Source organism: Dasypus novemcinctus, chromosome 2 (genome assembly GCF_030445035.2).
Source record: "Dasypus novemcinctus isolate mDasNov1 chromosome 2, mDasNov1.1.hap2, whole genome shotgun sequence".
NCBI lineage: Eukaryota > Metazoa > Chordata > Mammalia > Cingulata > Dasypodidae > Dasypus > Dasypus novemcinctus.
The window spans coordinates 160790409-160803105 of record NC_080674.1 but is presented as its reverse complement, the minus strand read 5'-3'; the positions used below and the strand labels follow the sequence as shown (position 1 = coordinate 160803105).

At 56.2% G+C, this 12697-nt stretch overlaps 1 protein-coding gene across 2 annotated transcripts in view; it reads left to right on the top strand.

Moving 5' to 3' along the window:
* The window catches only part of ANXA6 (annexin A6), a 48819-nt gene that overhangs the window by 12837 nt on the left and 23285 nt on the right, over positions 1-12697 (top strand). For both annotated transcript variants that reach the window (XM_004453470.5, XM_004453471.5), the window contains exons 3-11: positions 5113-5203; positions 5876-5970; positions 6493-6606; positions 7474-7564; positions 8424-8503; positions 9362-9418; positions 10792-10885; positions 11314-11409; positions 12573-12631. In XM_004453470.5, the coding sequence (XP_004453527.1) occupies positions 5113-5203; positions 5876-5970; positions 6493-6606; positions 7474-7564; positions 8424-8503; positions 9362-9418; positions 10792-10885; positions 11314-11409; positions 12573-12631 (777 nt within the window). The remainder of the gene's footprint in view (positions 1-5112; positions 5204-5875; positions 5971-6492; positions 6607-7473; positions 7565-8423; positions 8504-9361; positions 9419-10791; positions 10886-11313; positions 11410-12572; positions 12632-12697) is intronic.

The following is a 12697-nucleotide window of genomic DNA, read 5'->3' as shown; positions in this document are numbered from 1 at the left end:
TGGAGAAGCCAAAGAGCTCTGGGGGCGCATGGGAGGGCACCCGCCCAGGTTGAAGGGATGGGGAAGGCTGCCCCAAAGCAAGTGGAGCTCGTCAGGGGAGAGGGGGATGAGCGGAGTGCAGCTGGAGTAGCTGGAACAGACGGCCAGAGCCGAGAGAGAATATTGTGTGTTCAAGGGAGTACAGTAATTTGGGGAGGGGAGGAGGTTGTGGAATACCATTCTAGAGAAGCGTGTGAAGGGTCTTCCTTTGAGCTGAAGTTTGTATCTAATGCTTCCAAATATTAGCACCCAGCTCTGCCTCTAGTGCTCCCAGCACAACAGCAAGCTGCTCTCTCTTTCCCCTGGTCCCATCACCCCGTTTGTTCCACTGTAGTAATTGTATAATTGTGCTATTCCCCCATTCTTTTCCCTCTCGAGCAGGGGACCTTGAGGCTGAAGGAAGTGAAGAAACAATGTGTCATAGAAAGGTCCTGGGTGGCATGGTCTGTGGCCTCAGTTTCACAAAGAAGAACCTGGTGATGGGCACGAAAACACTTGGAGGGCAGCAGGAGAGGGGCAGGTGCTCAGAGCTGGGGCCTGGGTCAGCCCCGGTCAAGGCGACCTTCTCCCTGGGTGACTTCAGCTTTTGTACCAGAGAGGCAGCCCTGACTGCTGTACCCGCAGCAGCCCGGGCAGATCCGGGACTGCCAAGCCCCGGGGCCCAGGCTGCTCACCAGCTGGCACCATGACCTGCTGAATATTTCAGGGTGGAAAGTACCTTCTCCTCTGCTGTCCTCTCCCCTTGATCATGAGTAGCTGAGGCCAGGAACCTGTCTGCCAAAGGAGCAACGGGCAGTCAGGATGGAGGGAGGTAGAGAAGGATAAGAAACTGCACAGGGGTGGTTGGAGATGGCAAAATTCACAAAGGTGGTATGAGGATGGCTGACATGGGAACACTGTACTGGATCCCCTCTGTCTCGAAAATGTGATCAGCCCTTCCAGGGGCTGGGATCTGGGGTCCTGAGATAACTCATCTGCAGACAGTCACTTGGAAGACTTAATTATCCTTATGCAAAGAGCCACATGGGAGACTGGCATTGCCACTTGCTAAGCTCGTCTGTAAGCAGATGTTTTGACCAGGACTTGTACAGGTCATTAGATGTCTTTCCCTAGCATGGCATTGCCCCTTCTCAAAACCCCGCCTGCACTGTAAGGGGGAGAAGGCGGGGGGCAGAAGCAGCTGTCGTAACCTCTGCTTTTCATCCTGGGGAAACTCTTCCGTCGTTTCCTCATTCCTGCAGCTTACACTCTTGTGTGCTTGGCGTCGGGCTAGCGGCCAGCCCTGAGGAATCGGGCCTTGGTGGATGTCTTGGTGCTTGTCACCACCAATACACCCTGCCCCAGCAGACAGTTAAAAAATTCTCGAAATCCCACATATCAACACAGGGAACAGTATTTGTTGCAGTTGTATGAATTTGCTGCTATTCAACTGTGGTGGTTTTTTTTAAGGTACCAGGGCTGGGGATTGAACCCTAGACCTCGTATATGGGAAGCCAGCACCCAACCACTGAGCCACATTGGCCCCCGTGAGTTGGCTTTTTTGTTTGTTTGCGTGTTGTTTTTGTTTTAGGAGGCACCGGGTACTGATCCCTGGACCTCCCATGTGGAAAGGAGGTGCTCAACCGCTGGAGCCACATCTGCTCCCCTGCCTCTCCAGCTGTGGCTCATCCTGTAGGATTTAGCTTAGAACTCACCTGCAGGAACCCTCCTTTGACCTGCTCTGAATAAATTCAAGGTCATTCACACATCCATGCATGCATCCATACATACAACAAATATTCAGTGAGTGCCTGATTGCGCCAGGCCCTGTGCTCGGTGCTGGAAATCTATCCATGAGCATGACAGGTGCAGTCCCTCCCTCCAGGAAGGGTCTCTTTTCCAGCTCCTGGGTTACCCTTAGCATAAGCACTAGGTTGTAGTGGCAGGTGTTAGCATCTCCCCTACTATGACTATGTGCTCTTCATGTCCCTGGTCCTAGCGCTTAGGAGGTGCTCGGTGCATGTTGCTTGATTGGATGATGGATTTGTGGATTTGTGGAAGGCCTCAGGAGTCCCTGGCTGCTTGGAAGTGGGAGTGCATGAGGGCGCAAAGTCTCTTGGGTTGGACAGCACTGCTATTTATAGCCTTGAGTACACGGTCAGAATGGCCCGGAGAGGAAATGGCCCACCTATAAGGAGCCACATTCTGACAGAGCAGGCAGGTGGTGCAGTAAAATAATGTGAATGATTTGGCATCACAGGGGAGGGTCAGGTCGCCATCTCTGGCAAGGGGAGAAGCCCCATGTCAGGGCTGTCCCTTCCCCATCTCCAAGCCCCACGCTGCATGGGATCTGAGGGAACAGAGAGAGCTTGGTCTACTAGAAAGAGCCTTGGCTTCCTTCCCAGCTGGGCTGCTGACTTCCTGTGTGGCTACATCCTCTCCTCTCTGTTTTGGGGGTCTCCTAGGACACGAGTGTAATATTAAGACGCGCTTGCCTCGTTTCACTCTCAGCCTGTGGTTCTCAAGGTGCTTTCCCTCTCTTATTCCAAGTGAGCCTTGCCAGGTAAGTCCTAAACCTGGAGATCGGAGGCTGGAGTGAGTGTAGGTTAGGGCAGGAGGGGTCAGGCAGGTGGAAGGAAAAGCAACCAGGGGCCCTAGCAGCAGGCTCAGCCCTAAGGGGCCCAGACAGACCCCAGAGGACACAGCCCCTATTGGCTTCTTTCAAAGCATTCTCGGTGTTGGAAATTGCATTGCTAGAAGCCCTGTGCCAGGAAGGGCTCCCCTGCACCGCCTTCCCTTCAGCACCCTCCATCCCAGAGCCTGAGCTGTCACAGGTGTCTCCATTCATTCATCGTGAGCAAAGCCACAGTCACTGAGCCCCCTCGGGCCTGGCACAAAGGAAGCCCCTTCCAGTCTTTAAGCAAGCACTGCACTGGATGTTGGGGGTATGTTCATAATTATTCATAATTATTCTTCTAATTCATGACACAGACCTTGTCCCCTTGGAGTCAAGTATCAAGTGAGAAGCAGAATTAAAGGGTTTTTAAGAATCCTTACAAAGCAGTAACTCTGTAATTGTGGCCCTCAGAGACCTCTTGCTTTTCCATCCATCTCACAAAGCTGTTCTGCTTTTCTTTTTTTTTTAAAGATTTATTTATTTATTTATTTCTCTCCCCTTCCCCTCCCACCCCGGTTGTCCATTCTCTGTGTCTATCTGCTGCGTTATCTTCTTTGTCTGCTTCTGTCATCAGCGGCACGGGAATCTGTGTTTCTTTTTGTTGCGTCATCTTGCTGTGTCAGCTCTCTGTGTGTGCGGTGCCATTCCTGGGCAGGCTGCACTTTCTGTCGCACTGGGCGGCTCTCCTTTTGGGGCGTACTCCTTGCCCGTGGGGCTCCCCTATGCCGGGGACACCCCTGTGTGGCAGGACACTCCTTGCGCGCATCAGCACTGCACGTGGGCCAGCTCCACACGGGTCAAGGAGGCCCGGGGTTTGAACCGCGAACCTCCCATGTGGTAGACGGACGCCCTAACCACTGGGCCAAGTCCACTTCCCCTGTTCTGCTTTTCAATACTGCTGGCTTGAGAGTAACCAGAGAGGAATGCAGAGTAATTTGGAAGTAAAATCCCAGTCATTCTGTCTTCCTGTTCCTTTATCCATGGGACAGATACTTGAGCACCTGAAGTAAGGCAGAGAGAAGCCCTGGGAGAAAGCTGCTGCCAGCTGCCGCCGGCGCTCCTTGCCCAGTGCCCTGATTTGGGCAGTTGACGCATTTCTCATTTCTCTCTACCCAGGGGATGATCAGGTGACAGGGGAGTCACAGCTGGTGGGAAGAGGGCCGTGTTGCTCTCTAATCACCAGCCCTGCCCAAACTTTAAATAGCCACCCCATGTCCATGCACACTCGCCTCCGAGGGGCCACTGCTGCACGTAAACAAAAGAGCAGCCGGATTCCCGGCCAGGGGTGAGACAAGCACTGGGAGGCCCAGGAGAGGGCGGGAGGCTCTCTGTCTGTCCAGCTCATCCTCCTTAAATGTCTGGTGTGTGTGGGCCCCCTCGCCTGCGCCCCTCTTCCATGACTCTTTCCTGGTTCCCTCCCCTCCTAGAATCCGTCTCTGCTGCTTCCCCACATTACTTTGCCCCTGTCTTAGGGTGTTTATGGTAATTTGTAGGCTGGTCTTGCCTCCACTGGCCCTGGGGCTCCTGAAGGAAGGGGATAGGGTCCTATTTCTCCCTGGGCCTTCAGCCCTTAGCACCAGGCCTGGTGCAGATCAAGCGCCGCGTCGTCAGGGGGCTGGGTGCTCAGGGCCTCCGGCCTGGCTGCTCTCCGAGGCCCTGGCTGCTCTCCGGCTGATCCTTATCAGCGCGGTCTACCTGACCCACACCTGACTTCTCCGTGAACCGCTCCATTGTGCATTCAGGTTCCCTGTCCGAGATCCTCCTACCCTCCCCCACGGGGCCAAGCCAGCGTGTCCTCAGATGCCAGTGCACAGCTCAGTGCCCCGGCTCAGCTCAGCGGCAGCAGCTGGTGTCGCCAGCGTTGAGCCTGAAGACCCCGCCTCACTAGCTGGCCCCCGCGAGGCTTCTGGAGCTGGGGAGCAGCGGGGCACAGGGGAGGGATCTGGGTTCTGTGTGACCGCCGGCAAGCAGCTTCCTCTCTTGGGCTCTGTGATAGAAATAACTTCAAGTGTTTCCTCAGGTTGCTGACTAATCACATTTTTGAAAGTGAAAGGACTTTGTAAACTGTAAAGCGTCATAAAAACATGAGGGGCTCTTGTTACTCTGGCAGGGACAGTTTCCACGCCCTGTACTCAGCCACCCTTTTTAAAACCTTCTCTGTGGAAAGTGGTGCAGGCTGCGGGCTCGGCTGGGCCGCCCTCCCCTGGGGAAGTGGGCCTGTCCTTTGAGCAGGTTCCCGCGGGTGGTCCGGGAGAGGCAGCCGCCCGCTGCCTTCCGGGGCTTGTGTCACAGGCAGCTGCTGGGTTCCCCGGGGAAGGGAGCTCAGCTGTGGCCTGGGTCGGGGGCGCGGGGTGGGCCTGGGGCTGGGAGCTCCGGCCAGGGCAGCAGCGGGTCAGCCTTTGCTTTCCTCTCCGCAGGGTGCCAAGTACCGGGGCTCCATTCATGACTTCACAGACTTCGACGCCAGCCAGGACGCCGAGGCCCTGTACAGCGCCATGAAGGGCTTCGGTGGGTGCCGGGCGGCCGCGGGGGCGGCACGCGGGAAGCAGGGGTGGTGCAGGGTGGGGTGTGATGGGGGTAGGGGAGTGAGAGACACTCTCCCTTCCTTTGTCTCCTCTTTTTATGGTCTGGAATAATTTTATAATAAATATTTTCAGGCAAACAAGGAGTTTAGAGAAAAATGCCAGTTCCACCCATCAGCCTACTGCCCTTAGGAAACAGGACCTCAGACTAGTTGAAACCTCCTTGGTATCCCTCCCCAGTCACCTCACTCCCCCTTCTCTCTTGGGGTAACCACGCCCTGAATTTGGTGTTTCTGATTCTCTTTTCTCTTCTTGTGGTTGAACAGCCCTGTGCTGGGTGTTAGGACACCTGGGCTTTCCTAATCCAGACCTCTGGGCAATCCTTGTGCCCCTGTGGTCTCAGTTTCCCCATCTGTGAAAGGAGGAACTGGGTCAGGGCCCCATGAGCTCAGGTGTTCTGGGTGCTAGGGTCCCTCTCAGTGGGCCTTGAGAAGTCCCCATGTGTCCCTCTCCCCACCATGCCACCACCGCATTCTAAGCAGAAGGTTCCTACCACAGACTTCGGGCAGTGGCAAGGCCGTGTCCAGGGTGGGGAGCAGCCCTGGTGGGCTTCCTGGAGGCAGGGTAGAGTGGAGTGATGGTGCCACCCCCCTTCTAGGCAGTGACAAGGAGGCCATACTGGAGCTGATCACCTCCCGGAGCAACAGGCAGAGGCAGGAGATCTGCCAGCACTACAAGTCCCTCTATGGCAAGGTAACCATGGCACCGGAGGGGTTCCCCGTGCGTGCGTTCGGGTCCTTTCCCGAGTTCCTGGCTCCAGGTCAGCCTCGGCAGACACCTCTGCCCTCGAGGGCCTTCTGCTGCTCTCTTCTCGGTCAGACCGCCGTCTATTCAGCCACAAATCTGTCCAGAGCCCCCGCGTCTTCTGGGCCCTGGGCCAGGTGTTAGGGCCGCATTGGTGAATAAGGCCAGGGGGTCTCGGCCCTGTGGACTCACAGGGAGTGGGACGGACAGACGGCAAGCAAATGAACACGTCACAGTGGGGAGGGGGCAGCCGCAATGTGCTCTGCACAGCCATCCAGCTGTGTGACCTTCCACATGTTCCTGACGTCTCTGGGCCAGCTTCTTAGCTTGCTACTGGTACCGACCTCTGAGAGTAGCTGTGGTAGGGGCTGACCCAGCCCAGCGCCTGTGCGGAGTTAGTGCTCCTTTAGTGTAATCCTCGTCGTTGTAATTCCTGCTCCCCTCCCTCCTCCACCACCCCTCCCTCCCCAGGACCTCATCGCCGACTTGAAGTATGAGCTGACGGGGAAGTTTGAACGACTGATCGTGGGCTTGATGAGGCCACTTGCTTACTGTGATGCCAAGGAAATTAAAGACGCCATCTCGGTAAGCAGCACGTGCGTGCGCAAGTGCACATGGTGTTGGGGGGGTGGTGAATGGGGTCGTGCTGGTCTCAGCAACAAGCATTCGGTGAACCCTGCATCCCCCAGCTGTGGGCCTAGTCCCTGCCGCAGGGGGTGCCAAGGTGCCTCCACGTGGCAGGTGTGGACCGGTGTCGGGGTGAGGCTACCCCTGCAAGTCCAGAGCTTACAGTCCTGAGGCAGCCGCGTGTAGGAATGTGGGCTCAAACTGTCCGACACACCAAGACCAGTGTGTACTGAGGGAGGTCGAGGCCCACGACCCCAGGCCTGGGGTGGCCTGAGAGGTTCTTAGAGGACGGGAAGATCCCCTGGGCACCGAGGGGTTTGGGTCAGTGAGTGGCGAGGCCATTCCACGCTGGGGGAGGAAAACGGCAGAGGGGTTGTGGAGGTGTGTTCGAGCGCAAGGCTGTGTGATGAGTGGGGTTGGGACGAGGGCTGCCCTCAGGGAGAGGGGACGTGCTTTCATTGCGGCCCGGGTTGAGCTACTAGCGTAAATTCACTTCACAGGCTGTGCACCTAGCAGTGAGAGATTCTTTCCCATTTCTCTTTGAGTCTGGCAGAGCAGTTAGTGTCATCTCCATTTTACAGATGAGAAAGTTCAAAAAGATAAAGGCTCTTACTGCAAGGCCAGAGAGGAAGCCAGTGGCAGAAGAGGGGCTAGAGCCCAGGGCACTAGATTCTCAGGGCAGCAGCTCCTGCCGTGCCTGAGAGGTGTGGCAGGGCTGCACCTGGAGAGCTGGGGGTCGTGGCCCTGGCCACTGTGGGGTCCCGACCCAGGCTGGTGGCCGCCCAGCCCAGCCCTCGACTCACACGAGCTGCTGCTCTTCTTCAGGGCATCGGCACCGACGAGAAGTGCCTCATCGAGATCCTGGCTTCCCGGACCAACGAGCAGATCCACCAGCTGGTGGCAGCTTACGAAGACGGTGAGACGGGCAGGAGGGCTGTCGGGTCGCCCGGATGTGAGAGGAGGGCGATCCCAGGGTCGGCACCTTAGGCTATCTCTCCCTCCTTCCTTTCCTGCCGTCTACCCATCGTCTATCCAAAAAGCACCTGCTCTGTCCTGGGCGCACTGTGCCAGGTTCTGGGGATGTGGTGGTGGCTGAAACTGCCACAATCCCTGCGTCCTGGAGCTTATAGACAAACGACAACAAACAGTAAACAGATAAATGAGATGAAGACAGTTGTGGTCAGTGCTGTGAAGGAAACAATGGTGCGAGAGACCGACTGGAATTGGGGAAACACACAGGTGGCCAAGGCAGTCCTGTCTTGCAAGGAGATAGGAAGGAGCCAATTATAGAGAGAGGGCGGAGAAGGTTCTTCCAGGCAGAGGGAATAGCAAGTCCCAAGGCCCTGAGGCAGAAATGAGCCTCTTGGTGTGATGCTAGAGAGGGAGAGGGCAGAACAGGGTCCCACAGGGCCTCGTGGAGAGACGATGCTTTATTCTAAGCCCAGGGGAAGTGGGGGGTCTTGCGATCAGATATGGGCCTTAAGCCAGTCACCTTGTTGCTGTGGATTGGAGAGAGTAAAACAGAGGCCAGGAGAAGAGTCAGAAGGCTGTAACCGCTATCCAGATGAGAGGCGCTGGTGCCCAGGGTAGGAAGGGACAGGCAGGGGTAGGGAGAAGTGGACAGGTTCCATTGCATCGAGTCATGGGTCAGCACAGAGGACTGAATGTGCGCTCTGGGACTGGCCATGGACTTTGGGGTTGGTAACAAGTGTCTGGTCGTGTTGGGGGCAGCAGGGACCTGGGATGGAGAGACAGGTTGCACTCCTTCCCTGCAGCCTACGAGCGGGACCTAGAGACTGACATCATCGACGACACCTCTGGCCACTTCCAGAAGATGCTCGTGGTCCTGCTCCAGGTTGGTCCGCCTCCGCAGAGCTCACTACCAGCGTGCAGGCCAGGGGGCTATAGGCACCTTCCTCCCTGCTTCCCCAGACGGGTGGCTGGGGAGGGGCACCTGGGTGGCTCCTCAGGTGCAGTGGCCTCCTCGTCCACTGTGGCCCCCTTCCCTCCCTGCCCCCTGCCCACTTGATCCTTTGGGGCTTTGCACTGTCCCTGTGCGGCTCACCTGGGTGTAGAATGGGAGCGTCCAGGGCCCCCATCCATACCCCCTGCCTTGCACAGGCAGGTGTGCTCAGGTGACCTGGCCTTCCCTTTGGCGCACATCCCTCCTCTCTCGTGCCCAGGAATAGCCTCTCCCAGGACTTCTTCCCCCTCCTTTCTGTGCCTCCGTCCTGCCGTTGTCCTGAGGTCAGCAGCAGGGCCTGGCGTGGTGGGCGCTGCCTGCTTGCACCACCTCCTCCTCAGCCCTGCTCCTCCCACCCTACCCAAGGAGGGTCTAAAGAAGAGACCATAAAAAGGCTGTAAACAGCTGTCCACGGCTGAATCCACCCTGCCAAGTTGCGTTTTTTCCCCCTTGTTTTCCTATACAAGGTGTTTCAAAAAAACAAAACTTTGAGTTCTTTGATAACATTTTTAGATTGGGAAAGTCTGCTCAAAAATGCAGATTTCTGGATTCTACTGAAGGCTGGACCATCCTGGCCGCAGCCGGCCTGCATTTCTGCCTGACAGTGGCAGATGGAGAACCCAGCAGAGCCCTTAGACTCCAACACTGGTGTCCTCTCTTCCTAGACACCTCAGGCCACCACTGGCTTGCGAGCCTTCGCCCAGTTCTGAGGGATGATTTGAAACACGTGTCCCTTGTCTCTCTACCCAGGGAACCAGGGAGGAAGATGATGTAGTGAGCGAGGACTTGGTGCAGCAGGATGTCCAGGTAAGCAAGCCCTGGTGCTTGCTGGATAGCGGGGAGGGGCTGGGGACCCTGGGGAGGGTTGGAGGAGAAGTGCTTTGCATCAAATACCCTAAGTTCACAGCCGTCATTTCTCTAGGGCTTCATTGAAGAAAGTTAGCTTCAAAGCCATGCATGTAACATATGTGGAGCTGGTGAGATGTGTATTCTGGAGCTTTCATCATTTGTTCATTTATTCTTTCAGTTAAATATTTATTGAATACCTTCTATGTGCTAGGCACTCTGCCAAGCACTGGAGAATCACTAATGCACAATCAGGCAGTACTGGGAGAGACGGGCCATATATTAATTGTACAAACACCTTCTCTGTCTATATACCATCTGTATTAGTAAGCCAAAGGGGTGCTGATGCAAAATACCAAAAATTGGTTGGTTTTCATACAGGGTATTTATTTATTTGGGGTTGGAGCTGACAGATACCAGGCCATAAAGCATAAGTTACTTCCCTCACCAAAGTCTATTTTCACGTGCTAGAGCAAGATGACTGCCAGCATCTGGGAGGGCTCAGGCTTCCTGGGTTCCTCCCTTACAGGGTCTTACTTCTTCCTGGGCTCAGGGTTCCTCTTCCGGAGCTTGCTTCTCTTTCCTCTGAGCTTACTTCCTGGGGCTCTAGCGTAAGGCTTCAGCATCAAACTCCAACATCAAAAACCCTCAACTCTGTCCTTTGCCATGCCTTTTATCTGTGAGTCAACGCCCACCAAGGGGTGGGGACTCAATGCCCAATCATAACTCAGTCATGCCCAGGTACAGACCAGATTACAAACATAATCCAGTATCTATTTTTGGAATTCATAACTATGTCAAACTGCTACACCATCCATCCTGGATTTTTTTTGATTGAACCCGGGACCCTGTAAGTGTGAAGTAGGCACTCAACCACTGACCTGCACCTGCTACCGGCTCCCAGAGGTTTTGAGCACCTGCTCTGAGCCAGTCCCCCTGAAGGGGCAGATCCAGAGAATGTGAAAACACAGTGCCTGTCTGTGGGGAGCCCCCACAGTGTTGGAGAGACAGATACAGAAAGAAATTTTTGTACTAGATAGTGGGATCAAAGCTACAAAGAAAGCAGAAAGCAGTGGGTGCCTAGAAGAGAGAGGGAAGGAAAGAGGTCTCTGCCTCGGTCATCAGGAAGGGCTTCTTGAAAAGATGATGGACATTTAATTTGGATCTTGAAGGTTAAGTAGGAGTTTCCCCAGAAAGAAAGGGAGGAAAGCATACAGGTCTATGCACAGTTGCTGAGGCTGGCGGCTCAGGGACCGGGCAGCAGTTCTGAGTGACTCGGCCCTGTGCCTCCTGAAGCTTCCTCTTTCAGTTAAGTTCTACCTCTTCCCCTTCAGGAACTCTATGAGGCAGGGGAGCTGAAATGGGGAACAGATGAAGCCCAGTTCATTTACATCTTGGGAAATCGTAGCAAGCAGCATCTTCGGTTGGGTAAGCTCCAGGGAAGACCTGCCGCCTCCCCTGCCACCTCAGGGCTGTGCCAAGAATTCTCTGTCCTTTTTTCATTTTCTTTCCTACTAATGGAGCATAACAACTACTTCATCCTCACTCAAGTGCTAGTCCTGATTTTATTTCGGTGGTCTGTACAGTCCTAGCCGTTTATTAACAAGCTGCTCGGTCCTTCCATCTAAGGACCGCCCTGGGTTCCTGATGCGCAGTGGGGTCCGCGGTCCCTCCCAGCCTTCTCGCGGCGGCCTGGCGGCACGTCCCCCGCACCCCGACCCCCCGTCCAAGCTCCGGCTCCGGCTGCATGGTGGGCGGTCCTGTCCCGGCCCCTGCGCCTTCCCCTGTTGAGGGCCCCATTTCTTCTCGGCATTTCGCGGGCCCTTTGGGACGCCCCGTCTCCCTGCCCCCCGCAGTGTTTGACGAGTACCTGAAGACCACCGGGAAGCCCATCGAAGCCAGCATCCGCGGGGAGCTGTCCGGCGACTTCGAGAAGCTGATGCTGGCCGTGGGTATGTCCTGACGGTCCGTTCCCAGTGCCAAGGGATCCTGGGACGCTGGTCCAGGGACAAGGGGCCAGGATGGAAAAGGGGAATTCTGTGGTGTGACGATGCGGGAGGAGAAGGCCGCACGGGCAGGGGAGTCTAAAGGTTTGGCCAGGGCAGCACGGCCAAGGCCGGGGAGGGGAAGGGAGTCCAGCCGTGGTCACTGGCCTCCTCCCACCCCTTCCTGCAAGGTGGGGGGGGGGTGGAGGAAGAGCGCAGAGCTCAGGGCTGGGGCAACGACGGGCATGGGAGCAGACTGCTGGGCACCGCGTTGTCTTGTTTATGCTTCAGAAGAGCCAGCAGCGGGCACTGGCGTTATTTCCATTGCACAGATGAGAAAACTCAGTCCCAGAAGGGCTGAGTCACTTGCCCGAGGCGGGGTTGTAATGAGTTGGGGGTACCCTGAGCATGAGGGATACCAGCAGCCAACTAGAAACCCAGGACTGTCCAGTGCCAAAGCCAGCGTGTGCGACAGCTGCGCCACGCGGCCCACGTTAGTGCTGCCGAGTCTGCTGGTGACCTGGAGCAAGTCACTTATCCTCACTGGGCCTCGGTTTCCTCATTTGTTAGCGGGGTTGGGGGTGGGGAGAGATGAACTGCCCAACCCCAGGGGCCCTTGCAAGAATGACATCGAGTCAGTATGTCTGAATTTAGGGTAGGCTGTGCCTATGTCACATTTTGGGGGCAGAGCAGAGCTATAGCCCAGGCCTCACCTTCCGCGTCGAGCTGTCCCCTGCCAGCCCTACTGCAGGTAGTCAGGGTCTGGCCCGGTGTGCAAGCCGTTTCCAGTTGATTCTGCTGCAGACACCTCTGTGGTATAGCAGAGTCTAAAGAAACACCTTCCCTACTCCACCGCCTGCCCCCACCCCCACCCCCCCCCCCCCCCCCGGCCAAGCTCCCTGTAAAGTGGGTCTTGGAGATGCGCTCCCCAGACTTCAGTAGGCCCATCTGGCTTCTTTGCCACCTGGTCCTGTGGTAAAGGAGATGCCAGTCTGGGAGTCCTCGGGCTGTGGGCTGCCAGGCGAGCCAGGGTTTAAATCAGGGGGCCCCCAGGGACTAGAAAGCCAACGGCAGACCAACCCACCCCGTTCCCAGGCAGCCGGAATTACTCTCCCTCTTCCTCTTTTCAGTGAAATGTATCCGGAGCACTCCGGAATATTTTGCCGAAAGGCTCTTCAAGGCCATGAAGGTGAGTGGAGGGGTTGGTGGGAGCGGTTGGGGGAGGGGTCCTGCCCACCCCCACGGGGCCGGTGGG